The 27,823-nt window shown below is 39.7% G+C and overlaps 4 protein-coding genes across 4 annotated transcripts; 3 read left to right on the top strand and 1 right to left on the bottom strand.

Moving 5' to 3' along the window:
• The first annotated feature begins 870 nt into the window (after positions 1 to 870).
• Positions 871 to 2,501, top strand: LOC122758476 (heme-binding protein 2-like). Its single transcript, XM_044012693.1, has 7 exons — positions 871 to 956; positions 1,065 to 1,124; positions 1,270 to 1,324; positions 1,422 to 1,539; positions 1,753 to 1,883; positions 2,010 to 2,182; positions 2,286 to 2,501. Coding segments are annotated over exons 1-7 (618 nt in total). The 5' UTR covers positions 871 to 954; the 3' UTR covers positions 2,365 to 2,501.
• Positions 2,502 to 5,638: 3,137 nt separating this feature from the next.
• LOC122758475 (heme-binding protein 2-like) lies at positions 5,639 to 7,269 on the top strand. The gene is made up of 7 exons (XM_044012692.1): positions 5,639 to 5,724; positions 5,833 to 5,892; positions 6,038 to 6,092; positions 6,190 to 6,307; positions 6,521 to 6,651; positions 6,778 to 6,950; positions 7,054 to 7,269. Coding segments are annotated over exons 1-7 (618 nt in total). The 5' UTR covers positions 5,639 to 5,722; the 3' UTR covers positions 7,133 to 7,269.
• Positions 7,270 to 10,475: 3,206 nt separating this feature from the next.
• Positions 10,476 to 12,106, top strand: LOC122758502 (heme-binding protein 2-like). Its single transcript, XM_044012729.1, has 7 exons — positions 10,476 to 10,561; positions 10,670 to 10,729; positions 10,875 to 10,929; positions 11,027 to 11,144; positions 11,358 to 11,488; positions 11,615 to 11,787; positions 11,891 to 12,106. Coding segments are annotated over exons 1-7 (618 nt in total). The 5' UTR covers positions 10,476 to 10,559; the 3' UTR covers positions 11,970 to 12,106.
• Positions 12,107 to 14,268: 2,162 nt separating this feature from the next.
• cetn3 (centrin 3) lies at positions 14,269 to 17,842 on the bottom strand. The gene is made up of 5 exons (XM_044053721.1): positions 17,723 to 17,842; positions 16,648 to 16,783; positions 16,116 to 16,230; positions 15,843 to 16,034; positions 14,269 to 15,131 (listed from the first exon to the last, which is right to left on the bottom strand). The coding sequence occupies exons 1-5, from the start codon at positions 17,737 to 17,739 to the stop codon at positions 15,085 to 15,087; spliced, it is 507 nt and encodes a 168-aa protein (XP_043909656.1). The 5' UTR covers positions 17,740 to 17,842; the 3' UTR covers positions 14,269 to 15,084.
• Between the last annotated feature and the right edge of the window lie 9,981 nt (positions 17,843 to 27,823).

Below are 27,823 nucleotides of genomic sequence, written 5' to 3'. Positions count from 1 at the left end.
GTGTGTAATAATCCAGGCAGGTTTCTGATACTGATAAAGCCAAAATATTACCACTAATAAAATAGCTTTGCTGTTTACACTGGCTTTAGGCTTCAGCACACTGATCCAGTATTAGCTCAGTTTAAATGCTGCAGGTAAGGGGAGGAGCTAGTAAGCATATTGACACTGCTCTGTCTTTGACTGTCCACTCTACTTTTGCCCTGCATCCACTCGGTTTAGTAATCAGTCAAAATAACAAACAGAGCAGTTCACATAGCAGTGAAAGTGAGGGGATAAGAGAGTATATCAACTGTTTTAATCACTTTTGGCTGAAATAAGGAAATGACAGTGATAATAATCATTTGCTGGATGTGAATGTGGTTAGTTTAGGTTGAGTGAAGTCAATGCTTTTCTCTGGATCATTTAATGTCAAATTGATCAGAATGTCTATCCTAACTTGATGAGAGGTTTTCCACTTATTTACGTTACACAGGTTCAAATTTAAATCGAGTCCCATACTCTTTTTTTTATAACATCATCTGTGTTAATTGCTTTATTAGCAGCATGTGATATATTACATTACATTACATGTCATTTAGCAGACGCTTTTATCCAAATCTATGTGTGCACAAGCATAAAGGATGTGACTTCATCTGCTTTTATTTGATATTAGTAAAAGTGATTTTGTCATTCCGAGTCACTTGTGTCACGTTTTAAAGTTGAACAGTGTTTGTTCAGTCGAGCAGTTAAATCTACATACACTGTAAATAAATATTTATTGAACAACATCGATGACAATGTTTGTTTTTTAAATTTGTTTCTTATTGGCTTCGACAGCCCATGGTGTGATTTGTGTTATTGGCTCAGGGAGTGGTCTGTTGTCCGACAAACAGCCACCGATGGAATAAATAGCCGTGTTGGATCACTCTGGACATTCACACTTTTGGGATTCACCCAACACAATCCTCAGTCAAGATGTAAGTACATGTTATAATTCAAGTAGAATTCTTTTGTGATGATTCTCTTGTCTCAGTGAATGAACTAAATCTACTTTGCTAAATGAAAACTCTACATTTGTGTCCCAGGATGTTTGTTTCAGGACTTGTTGTCTTTCTGCTGGCACTGACAGCTGAGGCCCAAGAAGTGTAAGAAACTCAAATTTAATCTCACTTTTCCTCATTTATTAAGCAGATTGCCTAAGTTTGCTTAGTGTGGTCATTAGAAAAATGACTTAACCTTAAAACGACTCATACTTAGCAGCTAAATGTCTTTTTATTAATAATTTCACAGAGACCCTGCTCAAAAGTGGATGTATGATCTGCTTTCTACAAGTGACAATTATGAGGTGAGTGTCTCTTGGCAAAAGAGAAAAGTTTTTTCACCTTTCAGGGAAGTCACAAACTTCCAAATCCCACTTCAACACATTTGCTCGTGTCCTGCAGGTCCGTCAGTACGATCCTGCAACTTGGGTTTCCACTAATTCCTCCATGTTCGGTGATGGTGATGTTGACGCCTCAATCCAACAATTAATGGAGTATTTCAACGGTGCCAACGCTGATGGTTTGTGTAATTGATTCATTCATTTAGTTGCATCTGAAATTCACAGTTGCTTTAAAAAGAAAAGGTTTATTACTGTACCTAGTTGTGATCAGATCACACTTTGGTTACTTTGGTGACACGAGTGGATGTTGAAATCATAAAGACTGCACATATTACATATGATTTGCATGTGCATTGTTAAATGTCTTGTGTTTTCCTCACGTCTACCTTTAGGAGCAACATTTGACATGGTATCTCCTCTGATCATGACAATGCCTGACAACAGTTCTCTGGACAGTGCAATCATGTGGAGTTTCTTGCTGCCGTCTTCATTTTCAGTACCTCCCGCTCCTCTTGATGATTCGGTAAGCTATAGCACAAACATGGCAAGAACACATTTACCTTCATTTGATCATCAGTTCCTTCACGTGTGTGAACTGATTCTGTGGCGTCTACCATGAGCTCTGTGGATAACTAACGTTGACTTACAGCTGTTCCTCACTGACGGAACGGCCATGACAGTGTTAGCGCTGAGTTCGGAGTTCAACAACAACAACAACATGTTTGACATCGGGAAAATGATCAGTGACGAATTCGCCCTTCAATCGCTCATGAACTCAATTGGTGAAATTGAGACAGAAGCAGCCTATGCTGTGTTCTTCAAGTAAGCAAACCTCTTCATTTTCTTAGTGATGATCAGAGAAATTCACTTCAAATATGAAAACTTGAATATGGACTGATTTCATTTTTGTGTGCATCTCTTACAGTCCTCTGGCGTCTTCTCAAGGGGCAAATGAGCTGTGGCTTCTTGCACCGATGAACCCGTTTGGACTACCGTCTTTTTAAGTTGAATATTGTGCTGTGGGCATTGACCACGTAAATACAGAGATGTAGCTGGTCTTCCGTGTCTGATATGAGTTATGAAGACTTGAAACCACCTTTGATGGATTTGTGTTGCATTCAATAAAGTTTATCTCAGCATATTTCTGTTGTTGTTCTTGACTGATAGATAGGTTGATTCATATAGACATTGAAAATTAGCATAAATAAATAAACTAGCAGTAGTTGCTGTGATGTCTTCAAGGGGCGGGGACAGTATCAAAAAATAGACATGTTACATCATTTATGATGCATATGCTCAAATTGACTGCTACGGACTTAAAGGGAGACATGACCAGAACTTATTTTGTTGTTCTAATCTAATCTAACAAGGACCCATGGTCTCATGTTGCTGGTGTTTTGGGACTTGCTGGTGTTTTGGGACTTGCTGGTGTTTTGGGACTTGCTGGTGTTTTGGGAATCCGCAGCATTTGTGTTTTGGGTCGTTGCAGTGATTATGCCTTTGTCAGCCACCGTATTAATGCCTATCTAAAAGTTTTTAACTGATTCCTATTTAATTAAGTCAAAACCCGCCAAAGGTTCAAACGACGTTGATGACAACAGCGGGGGCTAGCGCCAGACACATCACTGGGCCTGAGGCGTTCTGTCACTATGCATCAAATTTTGATTGGCTGATGACACACGTCAGTCAAAGTTATAACCAAATAGGAAATGGCAGCTTCAACGAAAGGCCAGCAATACTACTAGAGCAGGTCCACGGAGCTATGATGCGTTTAATGACATATGGAAAATCCAGCCTAGCTGGTTTTGTGTGACTTTGTGTCCAGAGAAAAGCAGTGACTTCACTGAACCTAAACTAACCACATTCACATCCAGCAAATGATTATTATCAGTGTCATTTCCTTATTTCAGCCAAAAGTGATTAAAACAGTTGATATACTCTCTTATCCCCTCACTTTCACTGCTATGTGAACTGCTCTGTTTGTTATTTTAACTGATTACTAAACCGAGTGGATGCAGGGCAAAAGTAGAGTGGACAGTCAAAGACAGAGCAGTGTCAATATGCTTACTAGCTCCTCCCCTTACCTGCAGCATTTAAACTGAGCTAATACTGGATCAGTGTGCTGAAGCCTAAAGCCAGTGTAAACAGCAAAGCTATTTTATTAGTGGTATTATTTTGGCTTTATCAGTATCAGAAACCTGCCTGGATTATTACACACCAGGAGTGAACACACACAAGCCACGTGCATCCCAAACCCGTACCCCAACCTAAACTATCACTTTTAACTGCCTACCCATAACCTTAACCTAGTTCTAATCCTAAAACCAAGTCTAAATCCTCAACATAACATGAGGACCAGCCGAAATGTCCTCACTTTCCCAAAATGTCCTATGTCTCTATGGTTTAGTGTACGGTCCTCACAAAGATACTCATACATACACACACACACACACACATATAGCCTACCTGCTTTAGTGGAGATCAAAGTCAGTAGATGTTGCTGTTGCTCAGGGTTGCATGTAATCGATTGGGGGCAGTATGTAGCCGCACATGTGGTTTGCCAGTTTAACACCTCGGCCCCTGCCCCTTACTCTAACTTTAACCATCACAACTAAATGAATAACCTTAACCTAAACCCAATTCTAATCCTAGATTGTATCGGATCATTGTGATCTGTAGACTTCGTATTACTGTACGATTGGTTGCCTATTTATCAAGTAAAAGCGCTGTTGTGAATTTGAATAATAATAAGAATATACTTTGTGTATATATATTTTAAATTGATAGAACAAAAATGAAATAAAATAATAATAAAATAAATAATAAGAATAGGAAATGTGCCTCTTAATTTTGTTACTTGTGAATTGGCCGTGTATTCTCTCTGGGTGTTTTCATCCAAATCCAGACTTACATCATTCTCCCAGATCTTTATTGAAGTTTGAACAGAATTTAAAATTGACTTATTGCCCTTTAAATGTGTGGGATTACATCAGTAACTCTACCATACTTTACTGAGAACAGCCTTCTTCCACCTGCAGAACATGATGAAAATTAGACACATTCTACCCAAAGTACAGGCTTACTTGTGGTTCCCAGAGGCTGTAAGAGCAGAATGTATCAAATCAAAAGTAACATAATGTTAGGACTGCTGCATTTATCATCCATTAATTAAATTAAAGTCTGTTAAATGATGAATGAGTGGATTACACTGTATAAAATGTAATAGTGTTCATTTATTGACTCGTCTCTTCACATAAATGTCATAAAAGTGATAATATTTCTGCTCAACTGGATTAAAATGGAGGCTGTGCTCTTTGTTTACCCGTTGCCATGGTGAATCGTAGTATCAGTGCTCCATTGATGATGGCTCTTTTCATTCCCAACACACACACTTAACTCAGAGTGAAATGAACTAATGCTGATCAGCTGTTCTGAAACCCAAAACTCAGAGTTTGACAGCTCAGAGTTGGTCAACCTAGAGTTAAGTTTTTAACTCAGAGTTTGTTGAACCTGCTTTCTGAAACGAGCCCAGGAGCAGAAATAGAACTATTTTATCAAGTTATAAGAGTCAGTGATGACATGTGTCACGTTTTACTTGCTGTTTTACTGTTGAACAATGTTTGTTCAGCCGAGCAGGTAAATCTACATACACTGTAAATAAATATTTATTGAACAACATACATCACACCAAAACCATTGATCAGAACGTGTATCCTAACTTGATGAGAGGTTTTCACTCATTTACGTTAAACGGGTTCAAATTTAAATCCAGTCCCATACTTTTTTCAACGAACTATAAAAACTACTAAAAACTATACTAAACAACTTTAAAAAATGAATGAAATCCTGAAAGAACATCCTCTTGGAGACTTGGCATAAAAACATTGCTCTGTGTTTATTATGTGGAACATAATATGGATGAATGATATCTGTTAATAAAGTCATTCTGTCCTCATGATTTTTAAGGATTGCATGTTTATCACATTAAAGTCCTTCTTCACACATTCACACATCTATGTGTGCACAAGCATAAAGGAAAAGTGACTTCATCTGCTGAGTGACTTTTATTTGATATTAGTAAAAGTCACTTGTGTCACATTTTACTGTTGAACAGTGTTTGTACAGCCGAGCAGTTAAATCTACATACACTGTAAATAAATATTTATTGAACAACATAGATGACAATGTTTGTTTTTTAAATTTGTTTCTTATTGGCTTCGACAGCCCATGGTGTGATTTGTGTTATTGGCTCAGGGAGTGGTCTGTTGTCCGACAAACAGCCACCGATGGAATAAATAGCCGTGTTGGATCACTCTGGACATTCACACTTTTGGGATTCACCCAACACAATCCTCAGTCAAGATGTAAGTACATGTTATAATTCAAGTATAATTCTTTTGTGATGATTCTCTTGTCTCAGTGAATGAACTAAATCTACTTTGCTAAATGAAAACTCTACATTTGTGTCCCAGGATGTTTGTTTCAGGACTTGTTGTCTTTCTGCTGGCACTGACAGCTGAGGCCCAAGAAGTGTAAGAAACTCAAATTTAATCTCACTTTTCCTCATTTATTAAGCAGATTGCCTAAGTTTGCTTAGTGTGGTCATTAGAAAAATGACTTAACCTTAAAACGACTCATACTTAGCAGCTAAATGTCTTTTTATTAATAATTTCACAGAGACCCTGCTCAAAAGTGGATGTATGATCTGCTTTCTACAAGTGACAATTATGAGGTGAGTGTCTCTTGGCAAAAGAGAAAAGTTTTTTCACCTTTCAGGGAAGTCACAAACTTCCAAATCCCACTTCAACACATTTGCTCGTGTCCTGCAGGTCCGTCAGTACGATCCTGCAACTTGGGTTTCCACTAATTCCTCCATGTTCGGTGATGGTGATGTTGACGCCTCAATCCAACAATTAATGGAGTATTTCAACGGTGCCAACGCTGATGGTTTGTGTAATTGATTCATTCATTTAGTTGCATCTGAAATTCACAGTTGCTTTAAAAAGAAAAGGTTTATTACTGTACCTAGTTGTGATCAGATCACACTTTGGTTACTTTGGTGACACGAGTGGATGTTGAAATCATAAAGACTGCACATATTACATATGAATTGCATGTGCATTGTTAAATGTCTTGTGTTTTCCTCACGTCTACCTTTAGGAGCAACATTTGACATGGTATCTCCTCTGATCATGACAATGCCTGACAACAGTTCTCTGGACAGTGCAATCATGTGGAGTTTCTTGCTGCCGTCTTCATTTTCAGTACCTCCCGCTCCTCTTGATGATTCGGTAAGCTATAGCACAAACATGGCAAGAACACATTTACCTTCATTTGATCATCAGTTCCTTCACGTGTGTGAACTGATTCTGTGGCGTCTACCATGAGCTCTGTGGATAACTAACGTTGACTTACAGCTGTTCCTCACTGACGCAACGGCCATGACAGTGTTAGCGCTGAGTTCGGAGTTCAACAACAACAACAACATGTTTGACATCGGGAAAATGATCAGTGACGAATTCGCCCTTCAATCGCTCATGAACACAATTGGTGAAATTGAGACAGAAGCAGCCTATGCTGTGTTCTTCAAGTAAGCAAACCTCTTCATTTTCTTAGTGATGATCAGAGAAATTCACTTCAAATATGAAAACTTGAATATGGACTGATTTCATTTTTGTGTGCATCTCTTACAGTCCTCTGGCGTCTTCTCAAGGGGCAAATGAGCTGTGGCTTCTTGCACCGATGAACCCGTTTGGACTACCGTCTTTTTAAGTTGAATATTGTGCTGTGGGCATTGACCACGTAAATACAGAGATGTAGCTGGTCTTCCGTGTCTGATATGAGTTATGAAGACTTGAAACCACCTTTGATGGATTTGTGTTGCATTCAATAAAGTTTATCTCAGCACATTTCTGTTGTTGTTCTTGACTGATCCTATAGATAGGTTGATTCATATAGACATTGAAAATTAGCATAAATAAATAAACTACCAGTAGTTGCTGTGACGTCTTCAAGGGGCGGGGACAGTATCAAAAAATAGACATCTTACGTCATTTATAATGCATACGCTCAAATTGACCGCTATGGACTTAAAGGGAGACATGACCAGAACTTATTTTGTTGTTCTAATCTAATCTAACAAGGACCCATGGTCTCATGTTGCTGGTGCTTTGGGACTTGCTGGTGTTTTGGGACTTGCTGGTGTTTTGGGACTTGCTGGTGTTTTGGGAATCCGCAGCATTTGTGTTTTGGGTCGTTGCAGTGATTTTGCCCCTGTCAGCCACCGTATTAATGCCTATCTAAAAGTTTTTAACTGATTCCTATTTAATTAAGTCAAAACCCGCCAAAGGTTCAAACGTCGTTGATGACAACAGCGGGGGCTAGCGCCAGACACATCACTGAGCCTGAGGCGTTCTGTCACTATGCATCAAATTTTGATTGGCTGATGACACACGTCAGTCAAAGTTATAACCAAATAGGAAATGGCAGCTTCAACGAAAGGCCAGCAATACTGCAAGAGCAGGTCCACGGAGCTATGATGCGTTTAATGACATATGGAAAATCCAGCTCAGCTGGTTTTGTGTGACTTTGTGTCCAGAGAAAAGCAGTGACTTCACTGAACCTAAACTAACCACATTCACATCCAGCAAATGATTATTATCACTGTCATTTCCTTATTTCAGCCAAAAGTGATTAAAACAGTTGATATACTCTCTTATCCCCTCACTTTCACTGCTATGTGAACTGCTCTGTTTGTTATTTTAACTGATTACTAAACCGAGTGGATGCAGGGCAAAAGTAGAGTGGACAGTCAAAGACAGAGCAGTGTCAATATGCTTACTAGCTCCTCCCCTTACCTGCAGCATTTAAACTGAGCTAATACTGGATCAGTGTGCTGAAGCCTAAAGCCAGTGTAAACAGCAAAGCTATTTTATTATTGGTATTATTTTGGCTTTATCAGTATCAGAAACCTGCCTGGATTATTACACACCAGGAGTGAACACACACAAGCCACGTGCATCCCAAACCTGTACCCCAACCTAAACTATCACTTTTAACTGCCTACCCATAACCTTAACCTAGTTCTAATCCTAAAACCAAGTCTAAATCCTCAACATAACATGAGGACCAGCCGAAATGTCCTCACTTTCCCAAAATGTCCTATGTCTCTATGGTTTAGTGTACGGTCCTCACAAAGATACCCATACATACACACACACACACACACACACATATAGCCTACCTGCTTCAGTGGAGATCAAAGTCAGTAGATGTTGCTGTTGCTCAGGGTTGCATGTAATCGATTGGGGGCAGTATGTAGCCGCACATGTGGTTTGCCAGTTTAACACCTCGGCCCCTGCCCCTTACTCTAACTTTAACCATCACAACTAAATGAATAACCTTAACCTAAACCCAATTCTAATCCTAGATTGTATCGGATCATTGTGATCTGTAGACTTCGTATTACTGTACGATTGGTTGCCTATTTATCAAGTAAAAGCGCTGTTGTGAATTTGAATAATAATAAGAATATACTTTGTGTATATATATTTTAAATTGATAGAACAAAAATGAAATAAAATAATAATAAAATAAATAATAAGAATAGGAAATGTGCCTCTTAATTTTGTTACTTGTGAATTGGCCGTGTATTCTCTCTGGGTCTTTTCATCCAAATCCAGACTTACATCATTCTCCCAGATCTTTATTGAAGTTTGAACAGAATTTAAAATTGACTTATTGCCCTTTAAATGTGTGGGATTACATCAGTAACTCTACCATACTTTACTGAGAACAGCCTTCTTCCACCTGCAGAACATGATGAAAATTAGACACATTCTACCCAAAGTACAGGCTTACTTGTCGTTCCCAGAGGCTGTAAGAGCAGAATGTATCAAATCAAAAGTAACATAATGTTAGGACTGCTGCATTTATCATCCATTAATTAAATTAAAGTCTGTTAAATGATGAATGAGTGGATTACACTGTATAAAATGTAATAGTGTTCATTTATTGACTCGTCTCTTCACATAAATGTCATAAAAGTGTTAATATTTCTGCTCAACTGGATTAAAATGGAGGCTGTGCTCTTTGTTTACCCGTTGCCATGGTGAATCGTAGTATCAGTGCTCCATTGATGATGGCTTTTTTCATTCCCAACACACACACTTAACTCAGAGTGAACATACTCAGAGATGATTGAGCTAATGCTGATCAGCTGTTCTGAAACCCAAAACTCAGAGTTTGACAGCTCAGAGTTGGTCAACCTAGAGTTAAGGTTTTAACTCAGAGTTTGTTGAACCTGCTTTCTGAAACGAGCCCAGGAGCAGAAATAGAACTATTTTATCAAGTTATAAGTTTAGACAAGACAGTTCTGAGTCAGTGATGACATGTGTCATGTTTTACTGTTGAACAGTGTTTGTTCAGTCGAGCAGTTAAATCTACATACACTGTAAATAAATATTTATTGAACAACAAACATCACACCAAAACCATTTAATGTCAAATGATCAAATTGATCAGAACGTGTATCCTAACTTGATGAGAGGTTTTCACTCATTTACGTTAAACGGGTTCAAATTTAAATCCAGTCCCATACTTTTTTCAACAAACTATAAAAACTACTAAAAACTATACTAAACAACTATGAAAAATGAATATAAACCTGAAATAACATCCTCTTGGAGACTTGGCATAAAAACATTGCTCTGTGTTTATTATGTGGAACATAATATGGATGAATGATATCTGTTAATAAAGTCATTCTGTCCTCATGATTTTTAAGGATTGCATGTTTATCACATTAAAGTCCTTCTTCACACATTCACACATCTATGTGTGCACAAGCATAAAGGAAAAGTGACTTCATCTGCTGAGTGACTTTTATTTGATATTAGTAAAAGTTATTTTGTCATTCCGAGTCGCTTGTGTCACGTTTTACTGTTGAACAGTGTTTGTACAGCCGAGCAGTTAAATCTACATACACTGTAAATAAATATTTATTGAACAACATAGATGACAATGTTTGTTTTTTAAATTTGTTTCTTATTGGCTTCGACAGCCCATGGTGTGATTTGTGTTATTGGCTCAGGGAGTGGTCTGTTGTCCGACAAACAGCCACCGATGGAATAAATAGCCGTGTTGGATCACTCTGGACATTCACACTTTTGGGATTCACCCAACACAATCCTCAGTCAAGATGTAAGTACATGTTATAATTCAAGTATAATTCTTTTGTGATGATTCTCTTGTCTCAGTGAATGAACTAAATCTACTTTGCTAAATGAAAACTCTACATTTGTGTCCCAGGATGTTTGTTTCAGGACTTGTTGTCTTTCTGCTGGCACTGACAGCTGAGGCCCAAGAAGTGTAAGAAACTCAAATTTAATCTCACTTTTCCTCATTTATTAAGCAGATTGCCTAAGTTTGCTTAGTGTGGTCATTAGAAAAATGACTTAACCTTAAAACGACTCATACTTAGCAGCTAAATGTCTTTTTATTAATAATTTCACAGAGACCCTGCTCAAAAGTGGATGTATGATCTGCTTTCTACAAGTGACAATTATGAGGTGAGTGTCTCTTGGCAAAAGAGAAAAGTTTTTTCACCTTTCAGGGAAGTCACAAACTTCCAAATCCCACTTCAACACATTTGCTCGTGTCCTGCAGGTCCGTCAGTACGATCCTGCAACTTGGGTTTCCACTAATTCCTCCATGTTCGGTGATGGTGATGTTGACGCCTCAATCCAACAATTAATGGAGTATTTCAACGGTGCCAACGCTGATGGTTTGTGTAATTGATTCATTCATTTAGTTGCATCTGAAATTCACAGTTGCTTTAAAAAGAAAAGGTTTATTACTGTACCTAGTTGTGATCAGATCACACTTTGGTTACTTTGGTGACACGAGTGGATGTTGAAATCATAAAGACTGCACATATTACATATGATTTGCATGTGCATTGTTAAATGTCTTGTGTTTTCCTCACGTCTACCTTTAGGAGCAACATTTGACATGGTATCTCCTCTGATCATGACAATGCCTGACAACAGTTCTCTGGACAGCGCAATCATGTGGAGTTTCTTGCTGCCGTCTTCATTTTCAGTACCTCCCGCTCCTCTTGATGATTCGGTAAGCTATAGCACAAACATGGCAAGAACACATTTACCTTCATTTGATCATCAGTTCCTTCACGTGTGTGAACTGATTCTGTGGCGTCTACCCTGAGCTCTGTGGATAACTAACGTTGACTTACAGCTGTTCCTCACTGACGCAACGGCCATGACAGTGTTAGCGCTGAGTTCGGAGTTCAACAACAACAACAACATGTTTGACATCGGGAAAATGATCAGTGACGAATTCGCCCTTCAGTCGCTCATGAACTCAATTGGTGAAATTGAGACAGAAGCAGCCTATGCTGTGTTCTTCAAGTAAGCAAACCTCTTCATTTTCTTAGTGATGATCAGAGAAATTCACTTCAAATATGAAAACTTGAATATGGACTGATTTCATTTTTGTGTGCATCTCTTACAGTCCTCTGGCGTCTTCTCAAGGGGCAAATGAGCTGTGGCTTCTTGCACCGATGAACCCGTTTGGACTACCGTCTTTTTAAGTTGAATATTGTGCTGTGGGCATTGACCACGTAAATACAGAGATGTAGCTGCTCTTCCGTGTCTGATATGAGTTATGAAGACTTGAAACCACCTTTGATGGATTTGTGTTGCATTCAATAAAGTTTATCTCAGCACATTTCTGTTGTTGTTCTTGACTGATCCTATAGATAGGTTGATTCATATAGACATTGAAAATTAGCATAAATAAATAAACTAGCAGTAGTCGCGGTGACGTCTTCAAGGGGCGGGGACAGTATCAAAAAATAGACATGTTACATCATTTATGATGCATACGCTCAAATTGACTGCTACGGACTTAAAGGGAGACATGACCAGAACTTATTTTGTTGTTCTAATTTAATCTAACAAGGACCCATGGTCTCATGTTGCTGGTGTTTTGGGACTTGCTGGTGTTTTGGGACTTGTCAGTGTTTTGGGACTTGCTGGTGTTTTGGGACTTGTCAGTGTTTTGGGACTTGCTGGTGTTTTGGGAATCTGCAGTGTCTGTGTTTTGGGTCGTTGCAGTGCATTTGCCCCTGTCGGCCGCTGTATTAATGCCTATCTCAAAGTTTTTAACTGGTTCCTATTTAATCAAGTCAATTCATTCTTATTAATTAACAAAGTTAAATACACTTGTAGTTGTGTACATTTCATAAAATGCTTTAATAAGTACTTTGCATGAAACCAAACACTGGGTTACACAGAGCTAACATGCTAACATGCTCCCTGCCACTGCTACACTGATTGCTACGTGACATACCACCCCGAGCACAATCTCATCTGACCTCAGAAACTTGGCAGGATCAGGTCTGGTTAGTTCATGTGTGAAGTGCTATAAAGCAATTTGAGTTACTTGCGAGACCTGAACTTGATGGTAACTTTATGCTAATGTGCTTTTCTTCTTCCCATTCATCCATCTAAATGTGGAGCCCAAGCTAACCTTGATTATTGCCCCCGAGCAGAGAGTAAGAACCAGCTCTGACTGTGACTGTGGTATTTTTAGAAGTGTCATCAACACACGGCGATTACCATCAATACCAAAGGGTGCGTATGCATGGTCATATAGTGGAAACCACAGGGGGGCGTCGCTGAGGTTGTAGCTGGGGAGGAACTGGGCTGGTTTATTTCTGGAGCATGTGTTGCTCTGGTGCAGGCCGGGACCAACAGCTGAGCATGTGCCAGTGCAAGGGCAAGTCATGGTGTCTGTCCCAGCAGTGATGACCAGATGCAGGCTCTGATAATCAGAGTGGACGCTGACCTTCAGCCTGAGAGCACATACTATGGAACAGTATCCCTGCACTCTGTGTGTGTTATTACTGCCTCACTCTCATTTTCTCCTTCAGAAACTTCAAACATCAGAGTGGAAGTGACTGAGGTTAGAGAACAGGCTCTTAAATCTCTTAAAGTGGTAATTCAGGTTTTTTTTGGAGATCCTGCTTTCACCGTTAAGGCTCTTAGGTAATAAGGCTGGCAGATTCATTTTTAAGGACTTACCTGTATGAAATTTTGTCCCTTTATCATCCTTTTATGTTCTCTTAGTTACTCTTTGTGCACAAAAACTAACCTATATATCAGGAGCTGCTTAAACTATAATGCGACCAAATTTCAAAGCGATCCAGGCGTGTGAGATCTCTCAAGACAGGACGTGTTCTCGTGACCTCTAGTGTCCTCTCAGACTGACATTAGTTACTTTTCATTGAAAGCAGTTAAAGATAAAAGTGTGAAACACTTGTGTCTCCAAACACAAGACAATGAATGACAGCAGAGACAAAGATGGGAACATGACGTTTTCCTACAGTAGCGTTCTCCACAGCCACACCCCTGAAAACCTGAAGTGTCACTTTGATGACGCAGATCAACTGGCAGTCGTTTGTTCATGTTTCACCAACTTGTGCGACCGCAGGTCTTCGTCCACGTCACACCTTATATTATATGATTTAGAAAACAACAAGTTCTGTGAGGAGGCCAACGACAGGAGCGCAGCAGGCTCCGCCCAGACGGTTTGAGGTCAGTCACATGGCATTTTTACAGTGTTGCACTAGTTTGCATGACTGACTCCATGTGACATCATTGTTTGTTTTGAATGTAAATCAGCAGCAAGTCACTTCTGTCAGTCTGTTCCAAGATCTACAACACGTACACATCGTTTCTACAGTGTAACCTGCGCTCATCTGTGGGATGTACATTTTAGATCGGTGTTGTCATGAATGACTGGCTCCCTCTGGTGGAAAATGAGGGAACTGTTCAAATAAGGGGGGCAAACGCCATGACTCAGTGAGCCTCGTTCATCGACACAACTTCATGTTTTAGTTCATTTAATGACCAGATGAAGTGACTACAAGATTCCACATTTTCTTTTTCTGTTTGCTTACTTACTTACAGCCATATAATAAAGATTTGAATGTGTACAAAATAAATAGCACATATTCCCGTCATGTAAATGGCACATACAGTAGAACTAGTGAAAATAGTCACATGCTTGTGTGACGTGCGGACACAAATACGGCTGACTGTGATTCCCTGGGACTAGCACGAGCAGGAGTACGTTCACTGAAGAACACGTTAACCCCAAAAAATGTAGCCCTATTACTCAGATGTTTAAGGATGTGATAATCTAGTTGTCAGACGGGCATTTCTTGTAAACGGCTTGCTCTCCTGCACCAAAGTCTTTAGAGAAAATCAACATTTTTAGCACAGGGACACTGGAGCTGCAGGTCTTCTGCCTCATTTGATCAGTTTTTGTCACTTTGGTAAGTCTTAATGAAGAATGACACAGAGAGACGGTGTTAGCAGTGGATTGACATCTCCCATGTGCTCTGATTTTGGTGCCGGGGAGTGAGAGGTTTAAAAAGCTGCACTAAAAACAAAGCCGTCTAAACCACAGCAAACCGTGTATACTGTACAACAATAAAAAACAGAAACATGTAAAAATCAAAAAAGACTTCTGAATGAATATCAACAGCTTTTAACCAAAGTCTACCCTTCATTTGCAGCGAGCCCAGTCCTCTTGTGTCGAGACTCAAGCGTCAGGCACAGGTTCAACCTCTGGGTGTGGACGACCAACCCAACAGTGTCCCCCGCAGCTTCTTTAAGACATTCAGGGGTGCAGCGGTCTCACGACGAGTCTCCATTCATGATGGCGAGGAACTCCTCCTGGTTTACTGAAAGAAAAGGATCAGAAAGAAAAATGACATCACACAGATGTTAGCGGCAGATTCTCTCACAGACATTCATGCACACACGGGAATGCATTTGACATTGACTGGTTTGTTTTTAGCCCGATTTCGTGGTAACACTCAGGTCTTCTATTTCTGTATAACAGACGGTTTGTCATCACCTTGCTGTCATGAGAATATGCTTCACTTTGCTTTTCTGGCTGAAGTCTGCGTCACTAGAGAAAATCAGCGTTTTACCACATACACACTTTAGTGGGGACCAAAGCAGGTGAACGTCGCTGGCAGCAGTGTTTTCACAGAAAGTGATCGTCCATCAGATCTGACTAGGCGTCAGGCTAGGTGTTAGCATGTCACACATCCACTCTTATAACATCTGAACTACTCCTATTATTACCAGTTACCTTACTGTTTGCAAAAGGTTTGCCCTACATTAAGGAATCATTGTTGTATGAAGATCACATTTGCATAATCACATCCTATAATTCACTACTCCTTTTCAATACATCATCATTATTCATCAAATTTAAACTTAATCATTTGCACCGTCTGTTTGAATATGGCTGTTATTCATTGTACAGGTTTGTTTTTATTTACTGCTTCACTGAGCAAAACTAAACAATGTGTGTTCTTGTGTGTTCTTAGTCCCTTGCGTTTGACCGTGTATCTACGTAGTTCCCTCCTTCATTGACCGCTTACTTTCTCCGTCTCCATCTGTATCGAACTCGTCGATCATGCCGCGCAGCTCCTCGTCACCGATGTTCTCCCCGAGTTCTCGAGCTACTCGTCTCAGGTTCCTCAGACTGATCTTTCCGGACTCGTCGTCGTCAAACAGCTTGAAGGCCTTCATGATCTCTTCCTTTGGGTCTCGCTGCAAAATGCGATCAGTCACTGTGGAGACAAGCGGTTCGGACTTCTTCATGCTGCGTGTCACTCGTAACAACAGTCACAGTCTTGGAAGCTTGAACTTACCGACTTCATTGAAATCCTCAAAGGTTATTTTTCCGTTACCCTCTCGATCATAGTCTTTAAGAATCTTCAGAACATCCACTTTCTTCACCTCGAAGCCAAGTGCACGCATGGCCACCTGGACGACAGAAACAAGAAGAAGACCTGAGCGCTCACCCTCACCGATAACATGGCTGTTAAAAAGTCACTTCAGTTAATTCAAACGTGTCATTTCAACTATTTGGTGAATAAAAAGGAATGTTTGAATGTATCCACGTCTGTGTCACTGTGATCTAAAAACACTTGGACAAAGGTTGTGTGTATCGAAGAGATAAAGTGCCAGAAAATGTCTCTAAACCATTCTGTTTTAAACAAAGACATGAAAAACATGAACATTTTACATCTGACATAATTTGTTTGTAATAAATACAAAAAAAGCTTAAACTGAAAATAGTTGGCGTTTCATTTAGTAATGGATTAATAATCAATTCACTGTTGTATCCACTCAACAAACATTAAAGAGTCAGTACAGCCGGTCTCTGTTGTCTTTGGTTACCTTCAGCTCATGGTAATCAATTTCTTTATCTTTGTCGGTGTCAAACAGCTCGAAAGCTTCTTTGATTTCATGTTTCTGATCCTCTGTGAGTTCTCTCCTCTTCTTACGTTTGCTTTTGTCTGCAACAAGCTCCGTTCTGGAAAGAAAAGGTCACAGTTTTATTATGTTCATTTCACTGCATTACTGCAAAACACCCACAAACATTAGATCCTGGGACACTTTTAAGCTGTGATTGGGTGTGGGACAATGAGAGATATATACACACATATATATATATATATATATATATATATATACATACATATATATATATACATATATATATATAGTATATACATATATATATATATATATATATATATATATATATATATATATATATATACATACATATATACATACATACATACATACATACATAGGTGGAGCTTCAATTTAAGATATCAAAGTATAGAGCGTGGTACAGAAGAATAAATCACAGCACCAGTGTGTAACATTTCAGCCTGTGTCACAACATTCATGTATATGGTGGCTTTGACATACATATATAAAGAAATTAAAAGCCCAAAACATGACTCAGCTAAAATGCTGCTGCTGATTTTTATTTACATCTTTATAGTCTGTGCATAGTAAAGCTTGACATATATTTAGATTGTGTTGTATTTTGTGTTGATATCTGATCCAGAGTCAGGTTAATGATAGATCCAGTGAATGTGAATCAGATTCAGACCCATACTGAATGTTATTGTATCTGCTCATCCCTAATTTAAAGATATGAAAACCTTTTTTAAATGATAATACACACACACACACACACACACACACACACACATATATACATATACAGTACATATACACAATATCTCTACACAGTATATATAAAGTACATATACACAGTAAATATACATAGTATGTATACACAGTACATATAGACACAACATATACACAGTACACATACAAAGAGTGCACATACACAGTACATTACACAGTACACGTACACACAGTATATACACGTACACAGTACACAAACACAGTACATATTCACACACACACACACACAGTGACGGTGTTTTACCTCAGAGTCAAACTCATTGTCTGTGTTCAGGTGAAAAAACTCCGTAGTTAAACAACAGCAGAGACTGTTCCGACAAAATGTTCCGACAAAACAACACATCCGCTTTATTTATCCGCGCTAACACACGCGAGCCGCTGATTGGTCAGTGGTCACCAGGAAACAGTAAAGCGCTCTCTGATTGGCTTACATCTTCAGCCATTTTTTTTCTCTCTTAAACTTTATTGAAAACCCACGTTCGCTGACAAAGACGTTCATGTTTAGCAGTTACTTATAGTTGGTACAGTCCAACATTTGCGTAAGTTTATAAGAACTATAATATAATAATAATATTATTATTATATCAACAATATTAATTCATAGCATAGTCATCGTTTGAAGCTGATTTTTTAAATTAAATTACAATTCAATAAACATTTCTGAACACTTTTTTGTAAATCAAGACGATGTCATCACTGACATCTGCTGGTCAATACAGAGCATTGCAACCACTGTGACAAATAGTTATGTTCCTGCCTTTTGTTCATTATGTTCTTCACTTGAAACAAAGAAATATGAAAGATAATATCAGGATTACACATGGAGAAGACTGTACGCATCCCATAATAACTTAATAAATAAATACAAATGGTCCCATGTTCCTTCATCTCAAAACATTTCACCCCATACAACAAATAAATAAATAAATAGAGTAAACATTCTTGCCACGGGTTTACAGATTAAAGGTCCAGTGCGTAACATTCTGGTGGGTTTATTGACAGTTTTGGATTTCGCACTAGTTTTAGTTTTTGATTAATAAATTAGTAAGTTTATTTTTATTTATTTTTAAAGCAGGTTTGGTAGTTTTTTTATGGGTGTTTTGCATTTAGAGGCTGAAGCTGTGGGAAAACATGCGAAAAGAACAAGAGCTCCGTTTACTTCAACCTGATGTATACAGCACTGAAGAAGGATGCAACAGTGACAGAGGAGGAGAGTGGAAAGAGAGTGTTTTTCATCCGTCCTGGTATCTGAAGACCATCATATAGTTTCCTGATGTACATGGGAAAGACCTGGGGTGAGCAGGGGAGTCCTCCGTCTGTTGAAGTGTGGTTGCATGAAGATAATAGGGGTCATTCGGGTTAGTTTTTGTTGTATGTTTATGTTGTGTTCCAATCAAGACAGGGCTGCAACATGTCTACAGTTAGAAATGACACGACACCACGTGTTCGACATGCAGCTCAGTGTAAACTCCCATGGTAAAAGCATGTGTGCGCGGTGGTGTGGTAAGTTTAGGGTCCCGGTTTGAAAATACGATCGCCGAAACATTAACAAAGCAGCAATTTCCATCACTTACAGCACTTTTGATTGAACAATAATCACTCGGTTTTACATGGTTAACTATCAGAAATGCTCCTCAGTTCAGGTTTATGATATATTTATGATAAGCTCTGAGGAAGGGGACTTTGTGGGTAACACTTCCTGAGGCTGTGTGAGGCCTTTCATCCTGTTGACCCCTGACATCCTGTTCACCACTATCATGGATTTCCCACAGCGGCAGTGACAGACCAGGGTAACGTAGGTGCCTCCAGGTCTCTGCTTATCTCACACAGCATCATTTGTCGCACATGTGCATGCTGAGATAGTGGCTGGGAGAAAAGTAGTGTCTCAGTCCAGAGGGGAAACATTTCCTCTCAGCGTGTAATGAAGCTGCAGCATCAGTGGGTGTAAGTGCTATCACATGAGGCCGACCTGATACGTCTGTATTTACGACTTCAAACCGTATCGTGAAGCGCACGCCAGTCTCTGAGAGAGGTCTTTTGATCTACAACAGGATCACTGATGGAAAAGAAGAAATAACGTGCCGAGTCTGGAACTGTGTGGTGAAAAAGCACCGATAGTTAATCATCAGGAAAATACAAGTTGCCACTGGGGGCGTGGTCTGGTAGTCACATCACGCTCCAAGCTACGGAGCTACACCTACAGCAAGTGCAAGAGTCTGGTGCAACAATCAAGGGTCGGAACCAGTCGTCACGGCGATTCACGCTTTGTTGAGATATTTAGATCAAGGTGATGGACTGACACAGCCACAGACATGTGAGGTGAATGAAGTCAGGCTCACTGCTGTCCTGTGTTTGAACTGCAGCCACCTCCTGCACACAGAGGTTGTGTTCATGCTGCCGCTCTATTAGCAGAGCGCTCCTGTGTGTAGGACGTGGACACAGTGAGGGGGACTGTCATGGCCCGAGCCTGTGTTTACCTTATCCAGAGCTGAGTGCACAGAAGCAGCTTTCTGACAAAACCACATGTAGAAACTCAGCCTGTGTGTGTGTGTGTGTGTGTGGAGAAACAGACTGGGCCTGAGAAAGCAGCTTCTGTTATTTATCCTAGTTTAATTCAGTCTTTCCAGCAGCTGAACGTCTCTTTCATGAGTCACGGTGTAGAGACTTCAAAGAACAGAGTAAACATAAATGACCTTTAACCTTTATTATTGGAAAAAGAAGGATCAAATCTGTGCATTATATGGGCCAGAAACTCATATAACGTCAAATAATTAAAGATTATACTGACTTATATTGACTTATACTGACTTATATTGACTTATATTGACTTATATTGACTTATACTGACTTATACTGAGTTATATTGACTTATATAGACTTATATTGACTTATACTGACTTATACTGACTTATACTGACTGATGTCAGTGAAACTGAAACTTTGCAAATGTATATAAAATACAAAGTGTTAACAGTACAAATATTAAATGGCTTCATTACTACTAAACAACTGTGAATGCTATTTACTACGTGTAATTAAAGTTACTGCGGTGAGGCTGTATGATGCTAAAGTCTCAGTGTTGTTGGGAGTGTGTGTCATTAAACTAAATTCTCCTCAGCCCCACCCTGCGTCGAGGACAAAGACCCCCTGTCCACACTCTGCACATGAGGGTGTGTAAACTTCCAGCTGCAGCACTCTGTGGTAAGTTTGGTCAGATGTTACAACCTGTGTGAGATGTTATGAAACAAATGATCATTTTTATTAAGAAAAGGTGCATAATGTTGAAACGACACTATTTGGCCAAACATATATGCAGACACTGATGCGTACAAAGAGTAATAATATGAATAGTAGTGAGGAAAAAGACAATTGACTCTTTTTCTTTTTCTTTTCCTCTGTGAATTGTGTTTGACATCATGATTGAACACCGTGTTGGAAGCAGGAAACTCAACAGCCAACAGAATATGAGGTTTAACATTATACTTTCTATATTTTTATTAGTATATTAGTATTATGACAATACTTTTTCTCACTTGAGTCCCTTCTCTCAAACAGAATGATGTTAGATCGCCGCTTCAACGATTGTACACAGAAAAGCTGAAGAGACTGTGATTAGACAATAAGGAAGGGATTAGTACACTAAAGCGTTTATGTACCAATAGCGAGACAACGCTGATCAACACTGAAGAAGAGAGGAGAGCTGAAGAGCTTAAACTTCACCACATATTTTTGAAATCTTAAGCAAAATATTTGCTTATATTTGAAGATTTTTGATGTCAAATCATCAAAAAATACACATTCCAATTGGTTATAGTGGCAAAATGTAAAACACAAGACTAGTTTTTAGTTATTTTAATATGGACTACACATTTAAGTAAATAGATGTTGTGAACATCACTAACATCTTATTTACTGAGGATTTTCTTAATTTAGCGTTGACTGGACACGGGTTGAAGAATATTATTAGTGTGTAAATAAATAACGTTTAAAATGTGCCTCTTTATTTAGCCTGTCGCCACTGGGTGCATTCAGATCTCCATTCAGACAGTATACACTTGCTGATTGGTTAAATTCGAGATGGATGTTGAAACAGCTCTGAATGGGTTCCTTGTGTCAGTGCTGAAAACAACTACATCCTGGACGATTCCTTTAAGTTGAGTCCTGACAAATCCTCTCTAACCTGCTTACTAACCTTTTCAACGACTTTTTTACAACTTTAACCCTCTGCTGGTGAAGCTCGGCGACTGCAGCACTGGTGCAGTTAACGGTACACAACTAAAATACATCATATCTTAAAACACAAATCACATGTTTGAATTGTAAATGACTAATTTCTCACCTCAAATGATCTTAAAACTGCGTTCCTGGGACACAGGAAACGCAGTTATATGTGTTTTCTCTGCTGATATGTTCCGGTGAAATGCATTGTGGGATACATGGCTTTCCCATCATGACAACACGGCTGGCAGAAATGACAAAAAGTTCCCCTCATAAAATCTACACCTGATTTTCTCTATGAATGTTGGTGCTTTCATAGATATCGACATGCAACACACGACTCAAGGTACTCGCCCCAAGTCCCTGACCCACACTTAGACCCTTTCTTTGCAGCATAGGCAGGTGCTGGATTATAAACATTATGGAATTATCATCTTTAAATGTCATCGTTGATTTCACCTTTAAATGGGATTGTATTCTTCATGCCTTTTGGAGCTTTTTCCTTTCTTTTTCCTTTCCAGTAGCGTTATAAAAGCAACCACATGTGATGCTTTCGATCAAAGCAGCTATAAACCTGGTTTAAAAAGGCCTGACATGAACACCATGTTGGCTCACACCCAAAAACAAATGCCACGTCCACCACAAGATCACACACACCTCTGTGTTAACGGCTGTTTTTTTTACTGAGAAACAAGGCCTCAGGATAAAAATCAGAATTTAATGATATAATTACAGGAAAGCCGTTTGTTGTCATATCCTCAGTAACTTGGAAAAGCTGTTAGCTTTGTGTTTATTTGAGAGACTTAACTGTTTGACACGTTTGGCACTGCACCATGCGCGAGCCTTTCGTACGCCCTGACAAACACGGCATATCGAGGGGGAAAGGTGACATAGCGATGAGGTGAGGTCACGCAGTAAGAGGCCGATAAGAGAGATAGATGAAGGGAGAGGAACGGATAGATAGAGAGGGAATGTGATAATGAGCGCCACTCATTTTCAAGTCAACATTCTCCGCAGTGTGTGGTTTCTCCGACAGAAGACCAGCAAACACCCAACAACTGTTCCTCATTAGACTGAGGACGGAGTGAGACGCAGGACACGTCCCATTCAGCTCCGAGTCAGGGAAGAGCTTTTCAAAGCCATGGTGTGAGGTGCTGAGCTGCACATGTGCATATAGGTGTTCTCTATAGTTTCTTCTTCTTCTTCTGTGACCTTCCTCTCATCAACATGGTTGTTTTTTTATCCATAAAGAAAAAATATCCAGAACAAAACAGTTTAGCTATGAAAACCGTAATATGATTGATGAAATGTTTGTATCTCACCCATCGGACGTCGATAATCAAGCATCTGAAAACAATCAGATGCCCCGCCCCCATAGCTTATAACATGTCATGAAATCTGTAATCTGTCCAAGTCAAGGAATCTCTCTGATCTCTGACATCACAAGTACAATTTAACTAAATGATTTTACTGGGAATTGGGAGGAAAAAAATGTCATTTGTAATGAAATCATTACTGAGGTCAACAGATAAAACTCCAGCTTGAAGATTGAACAATATCAGGAATCAAGGAGCTTTATTTGCTTTATTTGCCATCTGTACACGCACACACGGCTCGAGCACGGAGGAATTCTCTGCTCACAGGTCGCAGAGAAGTGCAGATGTAAAGAAACAAGCTAATTAAGATAACGATAGAAAAGAATCTTCACTAACTATACATCAAAACACAGTTTAGGACTCTGGGTGACACGTCATCCAGACCCACTGTCTTACAGCGATTCACCTGATTCAAGTGCTAGAGCAAGTCGTTGTCTTTTGACTCGAAGGTTGTGTCCTTGGGCAAGACACTTAACCCCACGGATTCACCGCCACATACTACGTGCATTGTTTGCAGATAGAAGCTTTCAGGTTCTTGCAGCTCTGATGGATTTAAGTAGCTCATGATCCGGTCCACAGACATGAAAGCCCCACATCTTTTCCTAATTTTCATGCGTACTCCTGCATTAAACCAGGGTTTTTGGTTTGGGAAGATGTGGACAGTTCTGGAGGCGATGGACACAGATGGACGTACATCAGCTGATGTAATGTAGTCAGTCCAGGTATTAATTCTGACTGTGACCGACCGGGTCAGCCTTCAGCTGTTTGGTGTATGGGCTGAAGCAGGATTGCCAAAGTGGGGTCTGGGCACAGCCTTGTTTGCATTTTTTCTCCAGCCACTTCCACCAGCTCCTCCAGGGCATCCCAAGGATTTCCCAGGCAAGTCGAGAGAGATAATCCCTCCAGCATTTCCTGGGTTGGCTCCAAGGTCTCCTCTCTGGAATGCCCAAAACACCTCCACGGGGAGACGTCCACAAGGCAGCTGGCTCATCATCTCCTCAGCTTGCTCCTCAGCTGGCTCCTCAGCTCCTCAGCAGCTGGTTCCCCCTCAGCTCCTGGAAGGAGATGTTCTCTGTAGTGTGTGCTGGCAGTCTCTTACGTCTGGATCCTCTTCAGTTTTCAGGGATCCAGAGAAAACCAGGTTGACTCTCATGCTGCGCAACTTTAGATGGATAAGTGATTCCTTTATGTGTTTATTTTCTTCTGAGAGGCGCCTTGTTTTCCCTGTGAGGGATTTTACTGATCCTCACCAGCAACAGAGACACCTGTTGCTGGCTGAACTCCAGCAATTCCCACAGCACTCAAATCTCTTTGTGCAAGACCTGCACTAAGGAAAGTCAAGCATCAAAGCTGGACAGCTTTCCATTAATGGAGGTAAGAATCTCCACAGATTCACTGTCAGGATAAATCCTTCAGACGGCTTCTCTTCGATGAGGGAAACTCATTTCGGTCTCTTTTTTCCGCCATTGCCCAAACCTCATGACCATAGGTGAGGTCATAGGTGAACCTCTGGCTGAAGGTCGTAGTTCAATGAAGCTAAGAGGACATCATCATTACATTACATTACATTACATTACATGTCATTTAGCAGACGCTTTTATCCAAAGCGACTTACAATGGAATTGAGTACAATCAGCCAAGGGTGGAGTCGAACTTGCGACCATGGTGTCTTTCGCACACAGGGTACTGGTCTTAAAGGTGACATAGAATGCTTGTATCACACATATATGTTAGTTATGGAGGTCTACTTACATTTACTTACAACTTGTTTTCATGGTTAAAAACCTCCTAATCGCTGCAAACGAGCCGATCAAAATATCTCCTCACTGACGCTCTCGTCAGCTGCGCTGTTTCAGACCAAAACCACACCCCCAGAACGTGGACTGTGTTGGGATTGGCCAGCCCACGAGAGCTTTCCCACTGTCCTGTGATTGGCCAGGTACCTGGAAGTGACGTAATAGATAGGCCAGCTCTCAGATACACAGCTCCCCCTCTGGCACGGTGGATGCTCTGCATCTCAGCAGCTACAACGAGAGTAGTTCTTCTTCTTCTGCGGTTGAATGTACGCAACCGGATGTGCCCGGACCAGTGCCCGCACCAGGAGGCGCTACGGTGGTGAGGATTTCTGATGACGACATCAAATTAAGGAAGTGCCGCTTCGCAGAGCCCAGGAAAACAATACAACACTATTTTCTCAGCAGTGGCTGAACTGTTTGTTCTGAAACTTTAGGGTTTCATAAACGAGGGAATGACGCAGATACACACACACAAACGCAGCGTTAATTGGAGCTTCCGGTCTATGTGGGCTTTAACCACTGAGCCACTCCACCCCCATCATCTGCAACAATGTAATGAAGATGTGAGCCACCTAACAACAGACTTACCTCATACATTTACATCACCTTAAGTCACAGGTGAAATAAAACATAATGTCAGGGTTTTCTCATAAAGAATTCATCACACAGCAGCTGTTGATCCGGGATTTAGTGAAAGGCTAACACATTTCATTTTGCTGTGACTAAATGAAGGTGAGTCCTTGTAAAGTGGCTATAATCACGTCCATGTTATCAGAGAGCACAAGCGCCACGTGTGTTTACTATATACCTTCATACAATTACACATCCAAAAATCCTCAACTATCACTTTAACGCGTAGATTGTGATGAACAGACAAGATAGACTGTGTTGGCTCCTGAGTTTGTGTGTTATTGTTGTGCCTGTCTCACTGTCGTGTGTGTGTGACAGTTACATAGAGTAAAGTGCCGTTTAACTTTGACAGCATATCATGAAGCTTTCAAAGTGAAACTATAAGCCTTAAATTGGAGCAGATGGAAAGTACAAGTGCCTTAATGATGTTTTATAGAGCTGACAGCATGAGGAAGCCGAGCCACATGGAGCAGCGAGGACCGCTCTAAATCAAGCTTGTCAGCAGGCCACATGTTAGGCAACATGAGAAGCATGTGATGTGTCTTCTCAACTCACTGTCAACAAAGACAGCAGGGTTGTTTGACTTGTGACAGTTATCTGTTTTCTACTCCGCCCTGCTCCCATTTCCTTCATTCTTTCTTTTTACAACCTAAACGAGCGCAAAACTAAACTATTATAAAACAGAAAAGACAATTCAAAGAGCTCTTTGACATTATTTCATTTCTTCTGTACGGTCACATTTAAAGTCATTCTGTCACGTTTTTAATTCCACGCTGTGATGACAAACACATTCATTCATTCATTTTTGTCCACCTTACGTCTGTCCGTTCCAAAAATGTTACCCCTGCATACCTCTGCGCATCCTTTGTGCTGGAACAGATGTTTACACAGTACTTCCTCTAGAGGGCAGACGTGGTTTTCTATGCGACACAAACACACAAATTAGTGACTTGCAAAACAGTTGTTTTGGGTGAAACTGAATCATTGAAAAGATGTGTTAACAGAACGCTTCAGTACATATGAATATTTGACATTTGCTTTGTTAAATGTTGGTGATTAACGCAGGTTTTCAGGATTTTTTAGTCTTTTTAAGTCTTTTTAACTTTGATCTCCAGTTGTTGGCTGCTCCAATTAAACCTGCTGCGCCCCGCGGTGCATCGTGGAGTGACCCTGAGCGCCTGGCAGTGACAAGCCAGCTGACACATGGTGAAATCATCATATGATGAAATGACATCAGTCCTCATATGGTTGCACCATGGTTGGTGTGTTTAAATACAGATGTACAAACGCTGAATAACGTAATACACGATGAACCAGTGAGTAACAGACAAACATTGTCCTGGGGTGAAGAACAGTGAGAGCAGTTGTTGCAGAACACAGTTGTGAAATGGAAATGAAGCTTTGATTGTGTGTTTCTTCATAATTCATTGCCGGAGGTCAGACTTTGCCTGTTGTTTTTAAATAAAGTAGATTGTACTTCGAGGTTTTCTTCATCTGCACAAAAAGATGCAGGTTTGTCCTGAACATCAAACTGAAGCCACCAAAAATATCAAATGTAATTGACCAGAAACATTACACTTAGTTTCCTCTTTGTCTGCACACTGCAGGTTAATAGTAATAGTTCTTTTGAAGATTCATTCTGTCAGGGCTGGTGTGCCTTTACCGTATTACACAACAATCAATAGATGACACGACCACAGTGTCATTACTGAGGGAACCCAACAATCTCATTACCTTTTATCTCATGATTTTGACTTTTAATCTCATAATTATGACTTTTTATCTCATTTATCTCATGATTTTGACTTTTAATCTCATAATTATGACTTTTTATCTCATGATTTTGACTTTTAATCTCATAATTATGACTTTTTATCTCATGATTTTGACTTTTAATCTCATTTTGACTTTTTATCTCTTGATTTTGACTTTTTAATCTCATGATTTTGACTTTTTATCTCATGAATTATGACTTTTTATCTCATGATTTTGACTTTTTATCTCATGATTTTGACTTTTTAATCTCAGAATTATGACTTTTTATCTCATGATTTTGACTTTTTATCTCATGATTTTGACTTTTTAATCTCATTTTGACTTTTTATCTCATGATTTTGACTTTTTAATCTCATGATTATGACTTTTTATCTCATGATTTTGACTTTTTAATCTCATAATTATGACTTTTTATCCATAATGTCGACTTACTTTGAGGATATTTGTCTGGCGGAAATGGGCTTCCATAGATTAACCTTTAACCTACAGATTACAATAAAATAAACCTGCTGCAGACCTGAGCAGTGTCCTGCTACACACACACACACA

This window comes from Solea senegalensis, linkage group LG21, assembly GCF_019176455.1.
Source record: "Solea senegalensis isolate Sse05_10M linkage group LG21, IFAPA_SoseM_1, whole genome shotgun sequence".
Taxonomy (NCBI): Eukaryota; Metazoa; Chordata; class Actinopteri; order Pleuronectiformes; family Soleidae; genus Solea; species Solea senegalensis.
The sequence above is the reverse complement of the archived record's forward strand: the minus strand, read 5'-3'. Positions and strand labels throughout refer to the sequence as shown.